This window comes from Acinonyx jubatus, chromosome E1, assembly GCF_027475565.1.
Source record: "Acinonyx jubatus isolate Ajub_Pintada_27869175 chromosome E1, VMU_Ajub_asm_v1.0, whole genome shotgun sequence".
NCBI lineage: Eukaryota > Metazoa > Chordata > Mammalia > Carnivora > Felidae > Acinonyx > Acinonyx jubatus.
This window is the reverse complement of record NC_069397.1, coordinates 4,057,354-4,083,536: the sequence shown is the minus strand read 5'-3', so window position 1 is coordinate 4,083,536 and position 26,183 is coordinate 4,057,354. Positions and strand designations below refer to the sequence as shown.

Here is a 26,183-nt window from a genome sequence, read left to right as displayed (position 1 = left end):
CAGGACACAGGATGCTTGATCCCTGAGGCTCCGGCCAAAACTGAATCTTTGCTATATCCTCTGAGCTCCCAAGACACTTTTCTTCCTTTCAAGTGTTTTAAAGTGTTGATTATATTAAAGTATATAACCCACATAACCCTAAATGCATCGCTTAGTGAATTTTCAGGCAGTGAACGTAACCTGTACCCACCACCCACATCAAGAAACAGGGGCGCCTGGGTTGGCGGGGGGTGGGGGTGCTCAGTCTGTTAAGCGTCCAACTTTGGCTCAGGTCTTGGGTCTCGTGGTTTGTGAGTTCGAGCCCCACATCAACCTCTCTGCTCTCAGCACAGAGCCCGCTTCAGATCCTCTGTCCCCCTTTCTCTGTGCCCCTCCACCCCACTCTCTCTCTCTCTCTCATCCTCAAAATGAATAAATAAATAAAACCATTAAAAAAAAAAGGGAAAAGAGCCAAGATGTCTCAGTTTCATATAGCTTTGCTCTAAGACAGACCCCGGTGGATTTTAATTCCTCGGTATATTGAAACGATCTATTTATATACCTGTTTCCCTCTTACAGATCGTAAATTACTTCTCTAGGGCAAGGACTGTTCTCTGCATTCCCCGACATCTAAGACCATGGTGCACAAGTAGAAAATCCTCAGACACACAGACATATTTGTATATATGTGTATATGTGATGTGTGCATTGGGAGAATATCTATCAATGAATATATATATGTAATATATACATATACATATACATATATATATATATGCACGCATATGTTCTATCAAATAGACCATTTTATTTTTTAGAATTTTGAAGGAATTAATATGGATTGTGATTAAGGGCACGGATTCTGGAGCCAGACTGCCTCAACAGAAACCTCAGCTCCCCCTACCTTGACCTTGGGTGAGTCACTTGTCTGTCTGTGCCTCAGTTTTCTTATCTGTAAAATGAGAGAATAGCCCCCCTTTTTCGGGGATTGTGAGGACTAAGTGGGTTAATGTGTGTGAAGATCTTAGAATAATACTTGGCATTTAGCGAACAAAACAGAAGGATTAACTGCTAAGATCTGCCATGTGCAAAGCACTGTGTCGGGTCCTCTGGGTATTTAAGGAAACCAGATGGAGTCTGAGCCCCTGCCAGCGAGGTGGGGAAACAAGAGTGAAATCTCAGTGGCCGCGCCGGGGAGAAAGCCAGGATCCAATGAATGCCAATCCACCAACCATTTTTAGCCTGGACACCATCCACCCTGAGTTAACCATTCAGTGACTTTCCTCAGGTGTCTACAATACTCCAGGCACGACACCATTCCTCCTAGAAGTAAGGACTCAACCTTTGCCCTTTTCTGGTATGAGCTGAATGCCTGTTTGGGGTCCGTTGATACAGAACTGGTCCATGTCTACGGTCTACTTACTTCAACAACAGATGAGTCAGTCTCCAAGCTGCTGGCATTCAGTTGTTCTGACTAAGGAATCCATCACGAGAAGCAGCCAGCAGGGGCTCCCGATGGCCTCCTCCAACCAGTCTTGGAGGACTGGAGGGCAAAGGGTCCATGTCTCCTCTTACGAGGTAGGTGGCAAAAAAAAAAAAAAGATGGTGGCTGACTCAAAATATTCTGACTCTACACAACAGCACGTTTATGAAGGTGGTAGTATTGGGGTCTCCATTTCCAGAAGATGGCCATGAGATTCAGGTTTAACTGTATGCCTGAGACTGTACAAAAAGTCAGGAATGGAACGGAGATTCAGACTCAGGGCTGGAAGGCTCCTGGGGGCAGAGTGGGAGACAAATCCCCTCCTCTCCTTCCTCCCTAGGTGAGACTGTCCAAGGGCAGGGCCCTGGGCATCTTGTGGGAGGAGTCAAGGGGTTGAAAACGCCAGGAGGAAGCCATTGAGGGAGCCCTTCTCTCTGATCCAGAGATGGGTCAGGGCAATTTGAAGCTACACTCAATTCAAAACATGGCTTCTGCTTGGGACCAAGGATACTGAAGAGGCTCCAGGTAAGAAGACAGGCGGGGGGCTTGCTCTGCGTTAGACTGCGGCTTTCATGCCCCGGGTTTCCCGGAATGGCCCCCAATCCCACAGATGCATTCACACTGCTTAGTCTTAGTTCTCAATTCTTGGACTAGAAAATACCTTTATTTCAGGGTCAGGCCAATCTTTAGGCTTCTCTCCTAAAGTAGGGCTATAAAGTAGACTGGGATTTGGAGCAAGAATCTCTTTGTAGACTAAGCAACATGCTTTGGGTTGGAATATCCCTTGTCTATGGCAGTCAAGCCATAAACAGAAAAAGGAAACTGCCCCCCACCCTTAGTGGATGTGAGTTTTCACTGTTCCCCCTGAGAGCTGCATCTGAGCCCAAACATAGGTCCATGCCAGAGATCCTGCTGCCCTGTCCTGCTTTTCCGCATCTCCAGGGCCATGGGGAAAAGTGGAAGCTGCCTAACATTATTCAACCAAGCTCCAAGGGCCGGTGTCTCCGAGCATCTCTCAGACATAGCAAGGCTCTCATCCAAATGTCAAGGTATGCAGAAGACCATGTTTTCAAAGAGTCAGGTGCAGGGAGCTTGGATGGATCGTGAGCCACCTTGCAGGGCTGGCTTGTTACGGAACCACGGACAGTAAGACTGAAGGAGAACTGGACTCATGATAATCTCCACACAGGAGTTCCTGTCAATGTCTCCACTGGCTCCACATGACTAAAGTCAAGGTCACCACTCAGACCTTACCTCACTTGACCAATCAGCAGTAGCAGATGCAGGCGGTCACCTCCTGCTTCAAATACTGTCTTCACCAGGTTCCTGGACACTGCTCTCTTACGTCTCCCCCACCACACTGGCCACATCTATTCAGTCTCCTTTGATGACACTACTTCAAGTCCCCAGTCTCCGGATGATGGGAGTACCAAAGAGCATAGCCCTCAATATCCCCCCTGTCTACACTCAAGTCTTAGGAGAGCTTGCATGTCATTGCATGTCTAGAAATACCACCTACTTGTGATAACTCCCAAATGTATAACCTGAGCCTAGACCTCTCTCAGCTGGACATACCTCCAGAATGGCTTACCCAACTTCCCACTCAACACCTCCACTTAAGATTTAACTGGGTTGCAAAATTAACATAGAACGCAACGTGGAATTCACCCACATCCCCAATCTCTGCCTCCTGCAGTCTTCCCCATCTCAAAAGGAAAAAAAAGAAAATAAATAAAGAAGGAAGGAAGGAAGGAAGGGAAGGAGGGAGGGAGGGAGGGACAGAGGAAGGAAGGAAGGAAGGAAGGAAGGAAGGAAGGAAGGAAGGAAGGAAGGATGGGAGGGAGGGAGGAAGGAGGAAGAATAGATGGGAGGGAGGGAGGGAGGAAGGAAAGAAGGAAGGAAGGAATGATGGGAGGGAAGGAGGGAGGGAGGGAGGAAGGAAGGGAGGGAAGGAGGAAGGAAGGAAGGAAGGAAGGAAGGAAGGAAGGAAGGAAAGATAGGAGGGAAGGAAGGAGGGAGGGAGGGAGAGAGGGAGGAAGAAAGGAAGGAAGGAAGAGAGAAGGAGGAAGGGAGGGAGAGAAGGAGGAAGGAAGGGAGGAAGGAAGGAAGGAAAGAAGGAAGGAAAGATAGGAGGGAAGGAAGGAGGGAGGGAGGGAGAGAAGGAGGAAGGAAGGAAGGAAAGATGGGAGGGAGGGAAGGAGGGAGGGAGGGAGGAGGGAGGGAGGGAGGGAGGGAGGGAGGAAGGAAGGAAGGAAGGAAGGAAGGAAGGGAAGGAGGGAGGAAGGAAGGAAGGAAGGAAGGGAAGGAGGGAGGGAGGGAGGGAGGGAGGGAGGGAGGGAGGAAGGAAGGAAGGAAGGAAGGAAGGAAGGAAGGAAGGAAGGAAGAAGGAGGAAGGGAGGGAGAGAAGGAGGAAGGAAGGAAGGAAAGATGGGAGGGAGGGAAGGAGGGAGGGAGGGAGGAGGGAGGGAGGGAGGGAGGGAGGGAGGGAGGAAGGAAGGAAGGAAGGAAGGAAGGAAGGAAGGAAGGAAGGAAAGTGAAGAGTAACTCTATCCTATTAGTCATTCAAGTCAAAATGTCAAAATCTGGGAGTAATCTTGACTCTTCTCTTTCCTTTATTCCCCTCCGTCCAACCCATGAGCAAATCCTGTCTGCTCTACCTTCAAATCTGTCTGAATCCAGGCACTTCTCACCACCTTGACTTCTACCCAATGAAGCCAAGCCAAGGCCACCATTACTGCTTCCCTGGGTTACTGTCACAAAAGTCTCCAGCTGCCTCTCCACTTCCATCCTTGTCCCCACACAACCTAGTCCCAGTACAACAGGTGTACGTGAAAGTCAAATCACATCTTTTCTCTTCTCTGGACACTCCAAGGATTACCATCTCATTTAGAGCAAAAGCCAAACATTGAACCATGTCCTACAAGATATGTAGGCCCTCCAACAGACACATGAAAAGATGCTCAGCATCACTCATCATCAGGGAAATGCAAATCAAAACCACAATGGAAAAGGAACCCTTGTGCTCTGTTGATGGGAATGTAACTTGGTACAGCCACTCTGGAAAACATTATGTAGGGCCTCAAAACATTAAAAATAGAAATACCAGGGCACCTGGATGGCTCAGTTGGTTAAGCACTGACTTCAGCTCAGGTCATGATCTCACAGTTCAAACCCCCACGTCGAGCTCTGTGTGGAGGGCTCAGAGCCTGGGTCTCCCCCTCTCTCTCTGCCCCTCCCCCACTTGTGCTCTGTTTCTGTCTCTTAAAAATAAATAAAAGTTAAAAAATAATAAAAAAATAAAAAATAAAAATAGAAATACCATATGATCCAGTAATTTCACTACTGAGTATTTACCCAAAGAAAACAAAAACACTATCTTGAAAAGATATATACAGCCCTATACTTACTGCAGCATTTACAACAGCCACGCTACAGAAGCATTCCAAGTGTCCATCAATACATAAATGGATAAAGAAGATATATGTATGCAATGGAGTATTATTCAGCCATTAAAAATGACATCTTGCCGTTTGTGACAACATGGACATATCTTGAGGGTATTAAGCTAAGTAAACTAAGTCAGAGAAAAACAAATACTGCATGAAAACCCAAAATAAACAAACAAAAACTAGATGCTTAAATACAGAGAACAAACTGGTGGTTTCCAGAGGGGTGTGGTTGGGGGATGGGTGAAATAGAGAAAAGAGACTAAGAGGTACAAATTTCTGGTTATAAAATAAATAAACCATAAAGATGAAAAGCACAGAATAGAGAATAAAGTCAATAATATTGTAATAACATCATACAGGACAGATGATGACCACACTTATCAAGGTGAGCATTGAAAATGTATAGAATTTTCAAATCAGTATGTTGCACACCTGAAATTACTATAAGGTTACATGTTAGTTATGCTTCAATAAAAAACTGGGGTGCCTGGGTGGCTCAGTCAGTTGAGTGTCTGACTCTTGATTTCAGCCCAGGGTCATGATCCCAGAGTTGTGGGATTGAGCCCCACATTGGGTTTGGAGCTGAGTGTGGAGCCTTCTTAATATTCCAAGCACATTCTGCCTCAGGGCTTTTGCACTTTGCTGGTCCCTTTGCCTAGAACATCTGTCCGGCACAGATCCCCATCACTTCCTCAGGCATCCATCGGTTCCTCATCGTCTTTTTACCAACACTCTCTGATCACCCATGAAATCAGAGGGACTTATTCTCAGTTTGCCTCTTCCCCTCTCCTGTGATAGATGCTGTGATGTGTCAACCAGGTTCCTCTTCACTGATGGATTGTTGCCCCAGCTGTTGGTAGTGCAGTCAGCGGACAGCCAGCTCTCAGTGCCTTCAGGGATCACCTCAGTTAGAGAGAACTGACCTTTGGCCCAAGCAGGTAGAGAAGGCACTAGTACGTTGCATTAAAACTCCGTGATACCCACCTGTGCTCATTGATGGCCTTTACTTTCCGTTAAAGGAAAATGGTAGGTAGGGATGGTTTACAGATGAGTCTGCCTGATACATTGGCATCAGCTAGAGGCAGATGATCCCGTTCAAGAGTGGCTCTGACACACGGTAGAGAAGGAAGACCTCCTGTGCACAGAACTCGAGCCGTACCTATTGTCCACTTCCTTTGGGTGGAAAGATGGCCTGAGTTACAGATCTACACTGTCATATTGGTAGTTGGGTTGGCCAACAGGTTGGAGACTATGGAAAAAGAATTGGTGACAAGGAAATTTGGGGAAGAGATGTGTGGACATTCGCCTTGTAATGACACTTGAGTATGAATGAGTATGAAGGTATTTGGTCCTGTGAGCATGTCCTCAAGAGACTAATCATTGTACAGGGGCTGTTGTTAATCAGGTGGGCAAGATACCCTTGCTGTTTCTGTTGGTCTGCTTCTCTTCCCAGCCAGCCCCATGCTTGTTCAAACACACCATGGTGTCAGAGACTGGAAAGATGGCCATCAAGGTATTTCTTCCTGCTTTGGCCCATTTTCACAGACAGTAGCAGCTACTTTCCATGGTTATAGAATATGCTAGATGCAACCCCCCCACCCCGACCCTGACCCCAAGTTCTACCTCCTCTCATTGGTCTGCAGTAACTCTTTTTCTATCCCTTGTCTGAAGGGGTGCTAACAGCTTTTCACTATTGCTGGTCTCTGGGTGCCTCAGTGGCCCTGGTGTACGTATCCTTAACCCTTTCACAGCCCTGCAAATGACCCTCCCATTAAAGTCTCTTGAACCATCCAGGGAGATTTTGTCTCCTGCCTGGACACCCAGGGATTCCCTGGGTTTTGTCTTCCTCTTAGAGGACTTACCACCTTCTGACATACTACAGGATTACTTCCTTGTGGATTCACTGTCCGCTTCCCAACACGAGGTGGTCAGAAAGCTCCGTGAGGGTGAGTACTCTCTCTCTGTCATTCAGCGCTATGTTCCTCACACATAGATCTCTTCTTGGCTCATGATAGCTGAGCAATAAATAATGGTTGAGAAATAAATGACAGAATCAACGAATGACATTTCTGGACATTCTGGAAACATTAAGCTCCACATCTGAGGATGTTTGCTAGTCTTTAGGTGGATGGTTGGCCAATGATCACTGTTTACAGCAGCGTGAAACTATACCCGGAACATCCTTACGATGGCGTGGAAGAGGCAAATAATTCTGCTAGCGCACCTGATCGTGGATAACCACCGTCATCCACATCTACTTAAACAGAAAGACTGCCATGAACTATTACAGGAGACCCAGATAGTTACCCTTTCATAAAGGACCTTGTACTGCTGTGAGGCTTGCCATCAAATACAGGTGTGAATTGTCCAACCACAGCAGTGGCCACACTTGAACAAGGGAACTGAAGAAGTTGTATGTTGACTAAGCCAACCTTGGCAAGTAGACATTATACCACTCATAATATTTTCAGCCTCCCAACGTAGGTGGGTCCTCTAAAAGAATGCTCATTAGAAATTTCCTCATTCTTAATTTCAAAGAACAGTTCTATTAAAAAAAAACAAACACACCTCCATCCCAAGTGGCACTGTCAGGGGAACGAAGTAAAAATGCGAGGTATATTCACACACCGAATGAGTAATCTCCAACTTCACATAACAATATGGATAAATCTTCAGCAAAACAGTAACAATTTTGTGAATCTATTTTTTTTCATAACATTTATTTATTTTTGAGAGATAGAGCATGAGCAGGGGAGGGGCAGAGAGAGAGGGAGACACAGAATCTGAAACAGGCTCCAGGTTCCGAGCTGTCAGCACAGAGACCGACGCAGGGCTCGAACTCACGAACCGCGAAATCCTGACCTGAGCTGAAGTCGGACACTTAACCGACTGAGCTACCAGGTGCCCCAAGATGGCCACCTTTAAAGACATTTATTAAATAAACTTTTTTATAACAATAAAATTATATAAATATTATAAAAATATATTTATATTTATACCTATAAATATAAAAATAAAATATTAATAAATATCTATTTTTAAGTTTATTTATTTTGAGAGAGAGAGAGAGAGAAAATGAGCATGGGAGGGGCAGAGAGAGAGGAGAGAGAAGATCCCAAGCAGGCTTCACGCTGTCAGCACAGAGCCCGACTGGGCACTTGAACTCACGAACCGTGAGATCGTGACCTGAGCCGAAACCAAGAGTCAGATGCTTAACCCCACTGAGCTAACCAGGTGCCCTTAGGGCATCATTATGACTGGTCTTCTGGTTTCTGGAGATTTGAATGCTTGAACTGGTTCTTAGCTTTTGATGTGTTTTCATTTCTAATCCTATCATGTTCCCTTATGTAATTAAGATATTTCACATTTGGGATAAATTCTTACTATTCTTTTTTTTTTAAGATTTCATTTATTCTTTTTTATAAATTTGTTTATTTATTTTTGAGAGGGAGAGAGGGACAGAGTGCAAGCAGGGGAGGGGCAGGGAGAGAGGGAGACACAGAATCCCAAACAGGCTCCAGGCTCCAGGCTCCAAGCTGTCAGCCCAGAGCCCGATGCAGGGCTGGAACCCATGAACCACGAGATCATGACCTGATCAAGCCAACGCTTAACCAACTGAGCCACCCAGGCGCCCCCAAGACTTTATTTTTAAGTAACCTCTACGCCCAACACGGGGCTTGAATCCACGACCTTGAGATCGAGAGTCATGCACTCCATTGACTGAACCAGCCAGGCACCCCAAATTCTTAGTGTTCTTAATCATTCCGGAGGATAATAGTTATCTTCTTGGACACAGTATCTTAGTCTGTCCCCGCAAGAGCCGTGCAAGATGACTATGTTACGCCCACTTTATAGATAAGGAAGCTAAGACCCAGGGAGGTGAAAGAGCTTGACTAGGAAGAAACACCCCCACACTCTGTTCAGGTCACACCTACCAGGGGTTCATTCTGCAACAGGCTCCATTCTTAACGGTTCTTCTATGCTTTTCATCACCTGATCCAAGGGTTACAGGAACAGAGCACAGGGATGTTTGCCTGAAAATCCCAGGTCCCGATCCCTAATGCCCAGCCCCGAACAGCAGAGGAAACCCTTAACAGTCAGGCAAGACAGAGAGCTTTAAAAGCCCTGGCAAGAGCTCTGAAATCAGACCCGGCCAGCATGTGTCCCTGAATACCAGAATAGACACTATATTTACCCTGAAAAGCCCTTCAGTGTGCTGAGAGCTATAAATAGTCATTAGGGCCCAAGCAAGTGGCCTTAACACAAGGATTTCCTTCCAAAAATGCAGACCCATTTTAATTAAATTTGTAACTAACCTTTGGGAGGGCAGGCCCCGGATTCCGTTTGCTTTTGGACACACCGTGAGTAATTTCCTATTCATTGAGTGTTTGGGGATTAACATGGTCGCTTGGGTGTTTAGCTCGGAAGGAGCCCTCCGGGAGCTTGCACAGAGCCCGGCTCCCTGGAGAAGACACGTGGGTGCATGGCGAGTGCACCCTGTAGCCTTGGGCCGCCTCCCTGCTCCCGGGGGTCTCATCAGAGTCTCTTTGCAAAGCCAAGTCCTTTCCCTGCCCCCCACTGCCCCCAGAACAAGATGGGAGTCACGGCTGTGTTTATCCTGCCTCTGCTGCTCCTGGGAATCAGTGGCCTTCTCTTCATCTACCAAGAGGTGTCCCGGTTGTGGTCAAAGTCAGCCGTGCAGAACAAAGTGGTGGTGCTCACCGATGCCATCTCAGGACTGGGCAAGGGTAAGCCAGCTCTGTCCCCACTGCGCCCACTCCTGACGTGAAGGACGAGAGGTGGCAGGATGGCGTGTGGCCATCTGCTAGGCGGGGGGCGGGGGAAATCGAGGCTGTGTCCTCTCCCAGGGTCCGTGGCTAACCAGCGAGTGTCTTCTCTTTTGGGGGCTATAGCTCCCTGTGCCCGAGAAACAAGGGGATCGGGAGAGCTGGGTTGGTTGCAAACTCACAGCCTGGGAGAGCTGGGTTGCAAACTCACAGCCTCAGGGCCAAAACCGATCAGCAGATGTCACTTGTTTTTGCGCTCATGGGGTTCCAGAAAATTTGAAATGCAAAGCCCTTGGATGGGGCGGCATATCAACTATGAGCCCAGACTTGGGTGCTGGGTGAAGTTCCAGGCTCTGTCACCTACTAGCTGGTGATTGCACTCCTCTGCTTTGGATTTCTCATCCAGGAAAGCAAGGACACTGGTAATGTCTCCCTCACAGGGTTGTTGGGAGGAATGAATGAATTCCTCGATGGAAAGCACGTAGAAGCCGTCAGGTGACCGTGACGGTCATAACGATGAGCAAATTCAGGCAGAGTGTGCCCAATGTGGTACACACCCCACCGATCCCCGCTGTATCGCAGTCAGGCTGATGACCTCAACCATATTACCTCCTGGCCTTGAAGGCAGTTAGGTTTGTGACCCCTGATTTAGACGGTCTCAGGGCGCTTTTCTGCTGGTGGCATCTGTGACATGAGGGTAATAACTGTCCTTAGGTTTGTAAGACTCTGACCCTATCACTCCTAGCAATGTTTGTGTAGCTGCGTTTGGGATAACTTGGGCATCATTTTTGCTGTTGTTTGTGTTGTTTTTAATCAAGCATAGAACCCACATTGACAAACATTCATTAAGTCACTCAACAGGTATCCAAGGAGTCCATTATGTGCTGGGTATTGAGATGAACACTGTCCCTACTTTGAAGATGGGTTCTGTTCCAGGGGGTGATTGCCCCAGGCTCACCATGTGACATAAAAAACAAAGCATGGGGGCGCCTGGGTGGCTCAGTCAGTTAAGCGTCCGACTTCAGCCCTAGTCATGGTCTCTTGCTTCGTGGGTTTGAACCCCGTATCGGGCTCTGTGCTGACAGCTCGGAGCCTGGAGCCTGGAGCCTGCTTCGGATCCTCTGTCCTCCTCTTTTTCTGCCCCTCCCCTGCTCACGATCCCTATCTCTCAAAAATAAGTAAACATTAAAAAAATAATAAACCACGCATGAGGCGGGTAAACTGGCCCTCCATGGGGCCCAGAAGCAATTCCCGAGGAGAACATTTTGCTGCATTAGACTCCATGCTCAAAACGGAGGAGGGATACAAGCTCCAGCTTCTACAGGGACAAGTCAGAGCACACACATTTGTCAACGAGATCAGATACAAGATGATGGGGACCAGTTGTTGCCCTGGGGAAATGGAACAGAAACACTCACCTAGAGACAGTCAGAGTCCGTGTTGGGGCAAACCTGTCCTTCAAACAGAATATGTCCGCATAGCATCAGGCCAGCCGCCAACAAGAGACCTCTTCATCAGGAAGCCTTCCTTGCCCCCTGCTCTTTCTTCTTGGGTGCTCCCCAAGGAACCAGCCTCTGGGCTCCCATGGCTCCTCATATGAACACCCCGCTATTCCCACACTCCTCACGCTGTGCCCTACATGTGTCTTTCTCAGCTGATCGGCCAGACCCAAGCTCCCTTATGGTGGAACCTGTGTGTGTTCCTAACCCCAGTGTCCCAGCACCTAGATCAAAGCTTGGTGTATAATAAGCACTCAAAAAAAAAAAAGTTTATTTAATAACTGCCTTTAAAAGTGGCCATCTTGGGGCACCTGGGTGGCTCAGTTGGTTAAGCGTCTGACTTTGGCTCAGGTCATGATCTCACAGTTCATGGGTTTGAGGCCCATGTTGGGCTCTATGCTGACAACTCGGAGCCTGGAGTCTGCTTCAGGTTCTGTGTCTCCCTCTCTCTCTCTCTGCCCATCCCCTGGCTCATGCTGTCTCTCAAAAATAAATAAAACATTGAAAAAAAAAAAAAAGTAACCACCTTACGGGAAAGCACTCATTTGGATACGAGTATGTTGTCGTAGATTTGTCTTGTTGATTTCGGACTAGATTCCAACATGATCAGAGAACATATTTTGTATGATTTCGATTCTTTTAAATTTGTTGAGGTGTGCTTTACCACCCAAGACACGGCCCGTCTCCGTGAACGATACGCGGGTGTTTGAAAACGGTGTGCGTTCTGCCGTGGTTGGGAGGAGAGTCCCACAAAACGTCGATCAGACCCTGCTGGTTGGTTGAGAAGGCTGTTCAGTCCTGCATCCTCCGAGAGGTACCTGTTTCAGTTGTCTTTTTAATTTGTTTTTTGGTTTTTTTTTTTTTGAGTCTCATTCGGGTTATAGTGACCCCGTGTTCAACTTAGGGAATGGCATTTTCAGAGGAATTTGGTCTAGTCTCTGCCCTAACATCGGTGTCCTCTTGTGCTGTGTCTTAACGGACCCGCCCTGGAAAGAAATGCAAAGCTGGAAGAAAAAAAAGCAAGTCCAAATATTTAGAAGTAACCTGAGAAGCTGGGTGTGCGTGGCCTCAAATAACACGCAGCTGACCGCAGCGGTTATGGGTTCGGGCTGCTCTGCTTTTCAGGTCCGAGGCAACAAAAATGTGACGGGCCCTGAGCGGACAGTGCAGGCTTTACGTGGCCCACAGCACAGCCTCGATCCCCTGGAACCCGACCAAGCCCGGCAGGTAGCCCCGGAGAGTTGCAAGGACCCAGTGCCATGCTGTGGACCAGGGAAATCGGACGAAGATCAGGACATGTGAACCTGCCCCAAACCCCCACACGACTCAGCCAAGCTGGGAATCGGGTCACTTTGTGTGTGTGCGTTTTTTAATGTTTATTTATTTTTGAGAGAGTAAAAGAGAGCATGGGTGGTGGAGGGACAGAGAGGGAGACAGAGAGAGAATCCCAAGCAGGCTCTGTGCTGTCATCACAGAGCCTGACGCAGGGCTTGAACCCACAAACTGTGAGATCATGACCTGAGCTGAAATCAAGAGCCTGACTGAGCCACCCAGGCACCCCATGGGTCACTTTGTACCCACTGTGTCTTAGGCAAGAAGGACTCTCGAAATCCTCACACTCTCTGTGCCTTGAAGAGCTTGGTGCCCTGTGTTTCAGCATCTCTGAGGCGCGCCCCAAATGCTTCCGAAACTGAGCCTGCTTGCCTGTCGGTCGACAGCCCGTTCCAATGGTCACAGGCCACCCTTTGGCATTTTCATCTGCCTGAAGTCAGGAAGCATCTCCGCCCGGTGGCACCTTAGAGTCAAGGAGATGTGGAAGGAAAGGTGTGGCTCATATTTGCTGCGTGAGAAAGGAAAAGCCTGGAGAAACGTTGTGCTGAGCTGAGCTGATCCAGAATCAAAGCAAGAGAGCCTGAGCATAGCAGCTAGCACCTGCATTGGCAGAAATGACTTGTTTGGAAGGATGCCTTCGGGCTCGCTGTTCCGCAGTGATGAATGCATCCCTGGGCTGCAGCCTCCCCGGGTGCACCTGCCAGAGGCGAGGTTCCCTTGGAGGAGAGTGGGTGGGTGATAGTGAGGGCCCCTGGCCGCCTCTCCCAAGGAGGTCAAGGTCACAGGCCCCTCACCTGCCCCCATGCTCAGCTTGTAGGTGTAGAGTGTGAGTGGGTGACAGAACCCTCCCCCCAGCCACATGCTCCTTTCTGGGAGGTGGGTCAAGAGGTGGAGAACAGGGTGCCCCCCCCCCGCCCCAGGCATGTCCCTGGCTTCACCGCTTACCTGCTGCGGGACTGTGGGTGAATCATTTCTACTCACTGAATGTCACCTCTCAGGTTTGCAAAACACGGCCATCGTGGCTGCCCCACGCGTGGGGGAGAGACGGACCCTTCCCCGTGGTCCCAACAACTCAAGGTGACATTGTCCACACAGTTATTTCTTGATTCAGGTTTCCACCAGTCAGAACTGCCCACCTCCTCCCCCTCCCCCTTGCCCGCTCTCCGCCACACCCAGCACACCTGTTTCTAGACCTCACTGGGACCTCCACCTGTCCTGCGTCCGTGCGTCTCTCCCGCTGAGACTGAAGGGTCCAGCACCGCAGCTGTCCTCCTCCAATAGCACAATCCCCCTGCCCACATGCCCGCCAATCAAACCCTGGCAGGCCCCCTTCTCTGCACCCGCACGCAACCCCGAAACCGCTTGGAGCCATTGCATTCCAGAAGCCAGTCTCCCGTGGGCACCCGGGGCGCCCAGGCATCCTCTGTCATGCTCGCCCGGTCCAGGCCCACCGCTGTGTGGTGTAAAACAGGGCGATAAGAGGCACTGAGCACCGCTAGTGGGTGTTTGGCGATGCCCTTCCCAGGTCCCTGTACGTGGCCAGGCTCTGTGAGTGTTGGCTGCCCGGCTCACACACTTGCCCTCTGCCAGTGGGCACTGCCTCCCCGGGGCCTTCCATGCCCTCTGCACCCAGCCCTGGAGGGAAGCTCGATCAGCACACTGAGTAGACACGAGCGTATAAAAGGCCGGCCCCTTGCCTCCAGGTGGGACAGCTCAGCAGTGGGGTGTACCCTCCAGAACTTTCCTCGGATCCAGCCAAGACTACGCTTTACCTGAGACCTTACTCCCTGATGGATTTTTCTCTGACGGGCACTCCTGGCTGCCTGAGTCCCTGTCTCTGATTCTGCTTCTGGGAGACCCACGCAGGAGCCTTTCCAATATCTTTAGGTTAAGATCGGTCAAGGGCTTTGATCCTGGGGGGTTAGGTGGATAGGGTCACCTTTCTGTCCAGCTTAGGGAACAATCTTCTCATAATCAGAACCATCCCACAAAGGATAGGCTATTTCACTCCACTCCAAGCTCCCCTTCACGGGAGGTAACCATGCTGAGGCCAGAAAGGGAAGATAAACAATTCCAGCCCTGGGAGGAAGTTGAATGAAATGACCTCCAAAGGATTTCAATGGCCCACAGACTTTGGAATCCTTTGAAATCCTGAATTTGTAAGAGAGATGCTCATCATCAGTGGCTCCATCCACACAGTGCGCCCTGCCCTCTTTCCTTCTTCCCCACAGAGTGTGCTCGGGTGTTCCACGCTGGTGGGGCGAGGCTGGTGCTGTGTGGGAAGAACTGGGAGAGGCTAGAGACCCTGTATGATGCCCTGATCAGCGTGGCTGACCCCAGCAAGGTAAGGGCTTCTAGCAGCTGGCTTGGGGATGCCCTTGGGCACCCTTAACCTTCACTGTTTTTTTTGTTGTTGTTGTTTTGTTTTGTTTTGTTTTGTTTTTTAGCAGCTCTTTGACCAGGTGGGTGAAATTTGGTGATTGCTTTGGGAGGCAGCTGTCTCACTAACCTTGACACAGGTTGTCTGCCACTCGTCTTGACCATTCTTGCCAAGGATTTGCTCACCCTCCCCACCCCCTGTTATATTTAAGCCAGAGTCCACGAGGACCCAGAAGCTAGAGCATGACACCCGTATGGGAGTGATTATAAACTCTTAGGGCTGATTTTTCTAAATAAAATCTCGGGGGCGCCCGGCTTGCTCAGTCTGCGGAGCATGGGACTCCTGATCTCGGGGTTCTGAACTCGAACCCCATGTTGGGTGTAGAAATTACTTAAAAATAAAATCTTTAGGGGTGCCTGGGTGGCTCAGTCAGTGAAGCATCCGACTTTGGCTCAGGTCATGATCTCATTTTGTGGGTTTGAGCCCTGCGTCGGTCGGGCTCTGTGCTGACAGCTGGGAGCCCGGAGCCTGCTTCGGATTCTGTGTCTCCCTCTCTCTCTGCCCCTCCCCTGCTTGCGCTCCGTCTCTCTCAAAAATAAACGTTAAAAACATAAAATCTTTAAAAAGGGAAATAATACCTCAAATGATATTTCTGTGAAGGAAATCAGGGAAGTGAAGTCACCTTCTAAGAAGCCACCGGGAGGTGAATACTTTCCAGGAGGCTGTGGTTTTCACAGTGTTTCTGGAGCACTGCCTTCAGTGCTCTCTTCATGGTTTGTGTTTTTTTTGTTTTGTTTTGTTTTGTGATTTTTTTTTTTTTGTTTTTGTCTTTGTTTTTTGTTTCTTTGGATTTTTTGGGTTTTTTTTTTTTTTTGCCCTTGATATTGAATTACTTTTTGGAAAAAACCAAAAATAATTCAGCAAGAAGCCTGGTATTTGGGGGGATGGAACACACTGGACAACACAGCATTCCAGTTCTGTTTTGGGGGATGTTACCAGGTGTTGATTTAAAAAGAGGTACTGATATCAATTGTGTGGAAAATACCCAGTGATGGTTTCTTTACTGCAGGACTTTTCAGAACCTTTTATATGCTACCGTGCATTGTGTATCCCCAAGAACAACACATAATAAATTGTCTGTGTTTCCCAAATAAATTTGACCAAGGAACCCTCTCTTCAGGACTAATGTTTGTCAAACACAGGGATCGGGGTCGCATTTATCACATGGTGTCATCAATTTTCCAACCTGTTCCCTGCTCTCCAGCACGAGAGTCTTTTTTTTTTTTTAATGTTTATTTTTGAGAGAGAAAGAGAGACAGAGTGCAAGCAGGAGAGTGTCAGAGAGAGAAGGAGACACAGAATCCCAAGCAGGCTCCAGGCTCTGAGCTGTCCGCACAGAGCCTGACGCGGGGCTCGAACTCCCAAACCGCAAGATCATGACCCGAGCCGAAGTCGGACGCTTAACCGACTGAGCCACCCAGGTGCCCCTAGACCATGAGAGTCTTGATGGCAGTGAGTGTGTAGGTCTGGCACACAGATGGTGCTCCAAAACTATTGTGTGTAAGACTTGGGTCAAAAAGGAAATGTAGCTCCAAAAGCACTATGATAAATTCTCCTGTGGTTCGTAAGTGAGCTTGGCAAGCCGTTTGCAAAAAGGAACTCATAAGATGTTATAAGGATGTCACCACTGGAATCCATGCACAGCCTCCTCTGTAAAGGGTGGTATTCATTTGGATTCATCCGTTCTGGCCCCTTGGCCAAAAGTTCAGACTGATGAACGCATCTTTGCACCTCTGGACTCCGCTACCCAAGAATGGAATCTCTATCAGCTTCCTTCCTCCCAGAGCCATGTCTGCTTTTTCCTCCTCATTTTTTTCCCCCTGTGGTCATTCCATGAGCTCTGAATTTCAAAAGGGGGGCGGGGCCCCCAAGGTATTCCCACACATGCCTTGACTCTTTCATTGGTTCAGCAGACATTCACCCCAAAGCTGGTCCTCTTGGACCTCTCGGACGTCAGCTGTGTCCCAGATGTGGCCAAAGAGATCCTCGACTGCTATGGCTGTGTGGACATCCTCATCAACAATGCCAGCATGAAGGTGAAGGGGCCTGCCCATAAGATTTCTCTGGAGCTCGACAAGAAGATCATGGATGCCAATTACTTTGGACCCATCACACTGACCAAAGGTCTCGTGAGTTTGACCTTCCTGCAGATTTCGGGGCCACCGGCTGCTAGGGAGGGCTCTGTCATATAGCCAGACAGACGGTCACCCAACTGTGGATGGAATCTCCAGCCCCCTCAGAAAAACTCCTACCAATTTGGTGAAAGCTTTCAGCATTCTGACAATAAGTTGATAAAAGAAAAGGGATTTGGGAAGTATCTTACTAGTATATTCCAACCTCCCTCTGTGGGAAACCCCCTCCCCATCTAAGCTCTCCCTTCATCCCCTTTCTTCTTACTCTTGTCCATGGCTCTCCCACCAATCTCCTCCCACATCACTGGACCACTGTCTTCATGCTTCGCGTATATTTTCATATATCACCCTTGCCCTTGATCTGTCCCTACCCATGACAGTTGGTCAAGGGTAGAGATTCTGTCCTCAGAAATATAGAAGAGAAAGGTTTATCCCAAACTACAAGAGACCCAATGTGTGTCAATCCCTTTGCAGAAACAGGGAGAACAGAAACCCTTTTGAGGGCAAAATGGCAGCTCCTGTGTGAAGATATCTCACAGCCAAAGGTCAAATGCAGGTCTGGATCCTGGGGGGTTGGGGCTGGAGATGACACGTAATAGAGCCAAGAGTTGAAGCAACAAGCCCCAGCCCCCCCCCATCCCCCCACCAAAGTTTATCAAAGCAGAATCCCAAAAGGGAGGATGTATGAGTGGAGACTTTCTGAATTGAGCATGTGGGTTCCCTGGCTGAGGAAGCGTGATCTTAGAACTGCCTCCTCCATGGCCCCAGTCCCCATGATCATGGGGACTGGGGCACTAAGATAGATGAAGGGAAACTTATCTGAAGCAGAAAGATAACTTTCCAGAGCTTCTGAAATGATGCCCCAGAGATAATGGTTTGCTCCAGTCCAGCCCCTGTGGACACACCATGCTTCTGAGAGTTCAGGGTTCACTGGCATCGAAGTGAAGGAGGCAGACAGTGGAAGGGGAAATCCAGGGCTGGTGTATCTTCCTGGCTGGGCCTCTCACTTGCTTACAGACCTGAAGTCCAGTCACTAGCTCTGGGCCTCAGTTTACCCATCTGAGGCATGCAAGGGCTTGATGTCAATGGCCATTCTGAAAGTTGAGTCTCTTGATTTTTTTTTTTTTTTGCCATATCCCCATTCCACCTGTAACTATTATTTATTTCATTCTCTAAAGTTCTGCATTTTCAAATCAGTTCTTTTCAGGGGAAGTCTTCATAATATCACCATAAATTAAAAACCATTTTCTCACTCAATAAATAGGAGAAACCTGGGGCGCCTGGGTGGCTCAGTTGGTTAAGCATCTGGCTCCAGCTCAGGTCATGATCTCACGGTTCGTGAGTTCGAGCCCCGCATTGGGCTCTGTGCTGACAGCTCGGAGCCTGGAGCCTCTTCGGAGTCTGTGTCTCCCTCTCTCTCTCAGCCCCTCCCCCGCATGCACTCTGTCTCTCTCTCTCTCCCAAAAATAAACAAAAAACATTTTAAAAAATAAAAAAAATAGGAGAACCCTGAAAATAGAACAAAGTGGTAGGTTCTCCCAAGACACAGGGCTGAAGCCTGTCCTCTCTTTGTTGAAAGATTTGCACCTGCAAGAGAGGTGTTGAAGACACATTAGGACCAATATGAGCCTTCCTGCTGAAGGCAAGACTTGGGTTGAAATAGGATGACCTATGACCTTTCTCACCACTGAGATCCGTGTCCCTTCATGCACATGGGTGGGTCACGGAAAACCACCCATCAATCGCAATCACCAGTTGAGCCAAGCCCACTCTTGGGAAACACGGGAGAGGGGATGTGCTTGCTCCTGTCCACCTGTGTCTTGGGGTAATCGAATGACCGGGGAGGTAGTGGGGTCCTGCGTGATGAAAGGGGTCTGGGGAAGGGGTCTCCCCACTGCTGTCTGCCTTGGTTTCTGATGCGTAACCGTGACTCTGTCCTGTGCTTTCTAGCCCTGCTCCCCGACATGATCTCCCGGAGGACAGGCCAGATCGTGTTAGTGAATAACATCCAAGGGAAGCTTGGAATCCCATTCCGTACAGCTTGTAAGTTGCTACAACAAAAACGTTTGGCCATATGTTATGTGTCTTCATAGACCACGGATGTCATGTCCCGCACTAGGCATGCGGTTATAAGGAGGGGGTGGGGGAGGGAAGTGTCTGGATGTGAAATGGTCTATTGGCTTTTCTTTTATGCCTTTGGTTCCTATTTTCGAGCACCTATGGCTTGCAGGTGACTGGGTCCCTCTCCCCAAGAAGTTCACATCCCACAGGTGGTCAGGGCATGCCCTGGCTGAACACGATCAAGGCCGGACGGAGGGCTCCCTCCTGGCAGGGGCACATGGCCCCAGCTCAAGTGATCCTTACTCTGTAAGGACAGGAAAGGTTACAACTGAGAAGGGCGCATATCACACAAGGGGAAAAGGGCGGAAGATTCTGAGGTAGGAGGGAGGGGAAAGTGAAAGGTGCAGAATCCAAGGAGAGGTGAAGAGAAAATTCCAAAGGCAGGTGTCCTTTAAAAAGTCCAGGGAAGAGGGGGACTTCTCGGCATATATTCATGGGATCCAGCTGGGGGATGTCCGCCTCCCTCGCGGTAGGATGCTGGAGGGCAGGACGTATACTGTATACATTTCTCTATGGCCCACAGCGTCCCACACAAAATGAGAACCCAGTAAATGGCTGGTGGGCAGAGGGCGGGAGGGAGGAAAGAAAATCGGGTGGGTCTCCTGTCTGAGCCTCTTCTGGCTGCCATGATGAAACACCACAGACCAAGGGGCTTCTACAAGACGGTTCTGGAGGCTGAGGTCCAGTGTCAAGGTGTCAGTGGGTTTGGCTTCTCCCAAGGCCCCTCTCCTCAGCTTACGGACAGCTGCCTTCTCCCTTCATATGGCTTCTCTTCTGTACATCCCTCGGGTCCTTCTCTGTGTGTCCAAATCTCCTCTTCTTTGAGGACATCAGTTGGATCGGATGAGGACCAGTCCTGATGGCCTCATTTAAAGTAAATCACCGTTATCTTCAAACCCAGTCCCATTCTGAGACACCAGGGTTAGGACTTCCCACATATGAGCTGGGAGTGATGGGGGACACAATTCAGCTCATAATATCCCCCCCAGTAGAGTTTTCTTTTCCCATCTGTTCTAGTTAGATTAAGCCCAGGACAGTGGGCTCCTCACTGTCACTCAGGGACCCCAAGTTGCGCCAGATCACTGCTTTGCCATCATTTCCCACATGGCCAAAGCTGGTGCCCACCTTGTCTGGGTTCTGGCTGTGAGAAGAAGGCAGAGAGCCTTGGGGAGCCATGCCCAGGGTCTACAGCCCCAGGCCAGGAGCTAGCAAACATCTCTGCTCACATCCTGCTGGCGAAAACTCAGGTGCACACTTAACACCCAGCTGCCAGGGATGCTGGGAAGCACCTGTCTACCTGTGGGCCCAGGAGGGAGAGAAGAATGGAGTTTGCTTCACACACAGCTGTCTTGGCCACGTCCCTCATTTTCCTTTCTTTCCAACCCACTGATAAACATCACCATTATTCCTCGGATTTGTGAACTCTCCATGCATGTTATTCCCAGGAACCAGATGACTTTTCACTTCCCTTGATCTATGCCTTCATTTGTTCAACAAACAGCAATTGAGGCCCTAAAGCCAGGTGCTGGGGACACAGACAGCAGGGACATGACATTTGCAGTATTGGGACAGACCCTTTGGCCACCAACCCAAAACATGGGGCCAGTGCATGGGTTTTTCTGGAGCATTTCTGAAACATGGCATTGAGGATGGGGCAGTCTAATGAGGCTCTCCACCCCCACTGCCCCCCCCCCATCAGCTCTCTGATGTCCAGCTTCTCTGCAGCGGAGGAATGGAGGGGTGCAGAGTTTCCCACATAAATGTCACAAACTACAGAGGGGCCACCCTGGGCAGGCCCCAAGTTCTCTCCTTCCTCCAGATGTGACCATGACTGGGGTCCTCTGACTGTAGTGGGTCTCCTTCCACACCCACAGGCAATGTAGCATCCCTGATGCCACAGCACTGGGTAGGGAGATGGGGCTCTTAGGCTCAGCCCAGAAGCACAGCGGAGATAACCCAGCCCGCCCCTGCCTCCAGCTCCTCGCCCGGGGCCCCACCCAAGGAGAAGCTTCCTTGTTGAATGATTGGAAGAATTGACAAGTCAGTGAATGAACAGCAAGCTGATAACCCTTCTTTGGAAGTAACAGCTCTGTTGACATAGAGCTTACAGACCATACAGTTCTCCCGTTTGAAGTATACAATTCGGTGATTTTGAGTATATCTTGATATACTAAAATCCATTACAATTGCTTTTAGGACATGTCCATCACTCCAATGAGAAACCCCACCCCCCTTAAGCAGGGATACCCTGTTTCCACCTCTCCCGGCCCCTGGCAACCACTCACTTGCTTTCTCTCTACGGATCAGCCTACTCGGGACAGTTCATATAAATGGAATCAGACGGTATTCGGTCCTCTGTCTTCTTCCACTTAGCTGAGTCTTGCCAAGGTTCGTCCATGTCGTAGCATCTGCCAGACCTTCGTTCCTTCCCGGGGCCGCAAAATATTCCACTGTATGGACACGTCACATTTTATTTATCCGTTCGTCAGTTGATGGACATTTGGGTTGTTCGTTCCCCCTTTGGGGCTACGGTCATCATGTCCACCGTTTTGCGTGGATGCGATGTTTTCCTTTCTCTTGGGTATCTATCCAGGATTGGATCCCTCCCTTGGCGATGCTATGTTTAAATGTTTAAATGCCAGGCTGTTTTCCAAAGCGGCCATGCTACTTGACATTACCACCTGCAACTCGCAAGGCTCCACTTTCTCCCCGCTTCATCAACTCTTGCTATTATCCATCTGTTTGATTCTAGCTGTGTTAGTGGCATGAAGTGGCATCTCTCTGTGGTTTTGGCATGAACTGTCCCAATGGCGATGATGAGCTTTTCATGCAGGCAGAGTTGGAGTGACTGTGAACCACGAGGGGAGTCCTGATGGGGCTCTTCTCTCGTCATTAAGTGGGAATAATAGCCTCTGTTTCTCTTCGTTCAGTAGATTCCATTAGGGAGACCGAGTCTCACCCAGGTCCAGACGAGGTCAAACGAGCAGATGTATGGAAATTCATTTTATGAACCAGGGAAGGGCAGCCCGGGAGCCCCACGGCGTTTGTTTTTGGCCAGCATGCTGGCAAACCTCTTTCTAATTAGCGATGTAGTGTTGTGATATGATGGTTTATAATAAGAAATATATATTTGGTCTTCATCCCATTTCTGGCACAGAGCTTTAAAAACCCTTGAATTCCCTAAGTGATGAGTGGTTAATGTCTCTTGTTACATTAATGAAGTGACTTTTGGACGCCACCTAAAGAGGGGGCGCTGCTGGCCAGGGGCACCAACCAGGTGATCAGGGGATGGGAGCTTCCAGTCTACCCCCACCGCTGAGGAACAGAGAGGACCAGGGGATTTTTCTAGCACCAAAGGCCCATGGTTTAATCAATCGTGCCTATAACAAAGACTCCATAAAATCCCAGAAGGTTGGCTTTGGAGAGCTCCAAGGTTGGAGAGCTCGTGGGGAGTCGGGGAGAGTGGTGCACCCAGAGAGGGTGTGAACCTCTGAACCCACTCCCACACACCTCACCCACTACACCTCTTCCATCTGGCCATTCTGAATTAGGTCTTTTTTTTTTTTTAGTTTATTTATTTATTTTTGAGAGAGAGAGAGGCAGGGAGGGGCAGAGAGAGAGGGAGGGAGAATCCTAAGCAGGCTCCGTGCCGTCAGCTCAGAACCCCATGCGGGGCTCAAACTCACGAACTGTGAGATCATAACCTGAGCCCAAATCAAGAGTCAGACGCTTAACTGACTGAGCCACCCAGGTGCCCCGAGTTATGTCCTTTTATAATAAACCCGTGATCTACTAAGCAAAACATTTCTCTGAGTTCTACAAGCTGCTCTAACAAGTTAATCTGTCTCGAGGAGGGGATCATCGGAACGCTTGGATCTCCAGCCACTCCGTCAGAAGTGCAGGTGACCATCAGGACTCATGCTTGGTCTGAATTGAGTGGGGACAGGGGACAGTCATGGGACAGAACCCTTACCCTGAGGGATCTGACTTTATCTCCAGGTAGACAGTGTCAGAATTAGGTCGTAGGAGCCCCAGCTGGTGTCGGAGACTTGGTGCTGTGGGCCAGAGCCCGTGTGTTGGAATTAGGTGCAGAATTGGTCAGTATTTAATTATTTGAATATGAGGACATTTCCGTCAAAATCAGGATTTCCAGCTCCCTGAACGATAATAGATCTGGCGCCACGGGGCCCACCTGCTCGAGGCAATAGTTGGCGGAGCCCAGTGCAGACCAAGCGCGACTTTCCCTTGCCCCATGCCCCCCCACCCCCCCCACCCAGGGCACCTGCATTCTTCCCCCTGCACGGTGAGGGGGCCGGTGGCTTGCAAGGGCCATCTGGGGACCATGCATCCCGTAGGCATCAGCATGATGGCAGAGATCCCAGTACACCCACCCCAGGCCTGTCTCAGCCTCCAGGTAACACCCCCGAAATGGGAAGTTGGGGTTTAACATACTCCAGATGGGGCTCTGACTCCCCAAGGCTTTAAGGAGCATCTTCTCCACTCTTTTTGGAATTCCTGGAAAGGTTCTTGTTAGCCCAAGCATTTGGCCCGACCATTTAGAGTGAATCTGGTGAGTGGCTCAGATGGACAGGACCTCGGAGGAAAAGGCCGGGAAGTGGGAGGGGAGACTTGTGCTTCGGGCTCATTGAGACCTCCAGCTGGCCCTGGGACCCTGGAGAAATCGCTTGGTGCCAGCCTTACTGGGAAGGAATGGGAACTCGTGCCTGGGCCATCACAACAACTTGCCAAGGGTGATATTATCCCCATCTTAAAGATAAGAAAACTGGGACACCTGGGTGGGCTTAATCGGTTTAGCGTCCGACTCGATTCCAGCTCTGCCTCCGTCCGCCGTTTCATGGGGTCTGTCTGTCCTCATCTATGAAGGGAGGGGCAGGGCGAGGCCACGGCGGAGGCCCCTTCCAGCTGACGTCTAGGATTGTGCACGCGGGCCTCTGTCTCCACTGCTCCTGCTGGGGAGCAGGGCTGCTCCCCCCCACCCGCCCCTGCCCGGTCTCTCTTCCAGATGCCGCCTCCAAGCACGCGGCTCTAGGCTTCTTTGACTGCCTCCGAGCTGAAGTGGAAGAATACGACGTAGTTGTCAGCACGGTCAGCCCCACTTTCGTCCGGTCATACCACATTGACCCAGGCCAAGGAAACTGGGAAGCCTCCATGTGGAAATGTGAGCTTTCAGGGAGAAGCTGGGGTCTGGGAAGGCATCTGGACGGGGCGGTGGGGGGAGGGGATGCTCTGGGGCAGCTGGGTTTCACCGGGCCTGCAGGGGAGTGGGTGCTCCTGAAGTCTGAGACTAGAGGTGGTGGGGACCTCCCAGCTAACAGCATGGAGGGGAACCCCAAATTTCAGTCCCGAGGCACCAGGTGGAAAGAATCCTAACCCACAACCAGCAGACCAAGTCCCAGCTAGGCTTTGGCAGTCACACAGCTCTGTGACCTTGCACACGTGACTGTCTGTCTCTGGGCCTCAGTTTCCCTTGTGGAAGAGCCAGATTTGGCCTTTAAGAACTTGCTACCCCCCTGCCCCCCCCCTTTTCCTAGAAGGCAGCACAGAGTAGAGGCTGAGAGTCTGGCACCAGATTGCCTACACTTGAAGCTTGTGCCTGGTATGCATTCAGTGTTCAAACGCAGGCAGGTCCCTTGATCTCTGTGCCTAAGCTTTCCCTTTAAGAAACTGAGGATTGTAGGAGCACCTGGGTGGCTCAGTCGGTTAAGCGTCCGACTTCACCTCAGGTCATGATCTCACGGTTTGTGGGTTCGAGCCCTGCGTCGGGCTCTGTGCCGACAGCTCAGAGCCTGGATGGAGCCTGCTTTGGACTCTGTGTCTCCCCCTCTCTCTATGCCCCTCCCCCATTTGTGCTCTGTCTCACACTGCCTCTCAAAAATAAATAAATGTAAAATAAAAAAAATTTTACAAAATTGAGAACCGTGGTAATACCTGCCTTGCGGAGGCACTGGGAGGACTGAAGGCCCATAAATGGTTTACAACAGCAACCAGCACAAAGCAAGTGCTCTGTAAACATACCGTATTATTACTGCTATTCTAGAATGCTCTAAACAGAGAGCTGCTACGTCCTGCCCAAGGCTCTGTCTACATTAGGGAATCAAGATGAACCAAGATGTGGGCAAACGGTCCCAGGAGGTTCTTGATAAGCATGGCTTTGCAACAGTTGTCAACAACAGCTCCTTAATTCATCTGGCACTTTCTTTCTTTTTAAATTTGTGTTAATGTTTATTTATTTTTGAGAGACAGAGACAGAATGCAAGTGGAGGAGGGGCAGAGAGCAAGGGAGACACAGAATCTGAAGCAGGCTCCAGGCTCCTAGCTGTCAGCACAGAGCCCCACGAGGGGCTGGAACCCACAAACCGTGAGATCATGACCTGATCGAAGTCGGACGCTCAACCGACTGAGCCACCCAGGCGTCCCTGGTACCTTCTTTCTCAATTAAGCTCTTTCTCGTCCCTGCAATGACTCATAACCACCCTGAAAAGTTAATAGGGCAGGAAACTATGCCCACTTTATGGATGAAGAAGCTGAGGCTCATGGGGTCAAGAGTCGGCCCCCCCAGGGCCTCACAACCAGCAGAGGGCGGAGCTGGTCGGGGAGCCCACGACCCCAGGCCCAGCCCACGCTTCCCTCTCTTTGGGCATCAGGGGCCGTAACCCCTGCCCCTACTGGGGGCTTTTCAGTCTTTTTCAGGAAGCTGACCTACGGGGTGCACCCTGTGGACGTAGCGGAGGAGGTGATGCGCACCGTGAGACGGAAGAAACAAGAGGTCTTCATGGCCAACCCCATCCCCAAGGCCGCCATGTACATCCGCACCTTCTTCCCTGAGTTCTTTTTCGCTGTGGTGGCCTGCGGGGTGAAGGAGAAACTCAACGTCCCAGAGGAGAGCTAACCGCAGAGGCTATGTGGGTCCCCTCAATGGGAATAAAGGCTTTCCTGGCAA

The 26,183-nt window shown here is 49.8% G+C and overlaps 1 protein-coding gene and 1 long non-coding RNA gene across 3 annotated transcripts in view; one reads left to right on the top strand and one right to left on the bottom strand.

The window, feature by feature from the left end:
- LOC106980635 (uncharacterized) overlaps positions 1-9,134 on the bottom strand; it is a 17,118-nt gene extending 7,984 nt beyond the window's left edge. Inside the window, exons 1-2 of the long non-coding RNA XR_001431118.3 lie at positions 8,847-9,134; positions 1,403-1,549 (exon numbers count right to left, since the gene is read on the bottom strand). This is a non-coding gene — a long non-coding RNA (uncharacterized LOC106980635). The remainder of the gene's footprint in view (positions 1-1,402; positions 1,550-8,846) is intronic.
- On the top strand, positions 9,115-26,183 carry DHRS7C (dehydrogenase/reductase 7C). 2 transcript variants are annotated; one of them, XM_015078695.3, is made up of 7 exons: positions 9,115-9,272; positions 9,500-9,659; positions 14,761-14,873; positions 16,883-17,093; positions 19,052-19,144; positions 24,246-24,401; positions 25,924-26,183. In XM_015078695.3, exons 2-7 carry the CDS (start codon positions 9,506-9,508, stop codon positions 26,130-26,132), a joined length of 936 nt encoding a protein of 311 aa, XP_014934181.1. In that variant the 5' UTR covers positions 9,115-9,272; positions 9,500-9,505; the 3' UTR covers positions 26,133-26,183. The 2 variants fall into 2 exon arrangements, with proteins under 2 accessions (XP_014934181.1, XP_014934180.1); XM_015078694.3 differs by having other exon boundaries at positions 16,880-17,093.

Coding starts and splice junctions, on each gene's coding strand:
- DHRS7C (XM_015078694.3), top strand. CDS start 9,506: ATGGGAGTCACGGCTGTGTTTATCCTGCCTCTGCTGCTCCTGGGAATC. Junction 14,874..16,879: donor GCGTGGCTGACCCCAGCAAG/GTAAGGGCTTCT, acceptor TCATTGGTTCAG/CAGACATTCACCCCAAAGCT. Junction 17,094..19,051: donor ACCCATCACACTGACCAAAG/GTCTCGTGAGTT, acceptor TGTGCTTTCTAG/CCCTGCTCCCCGACATGATC.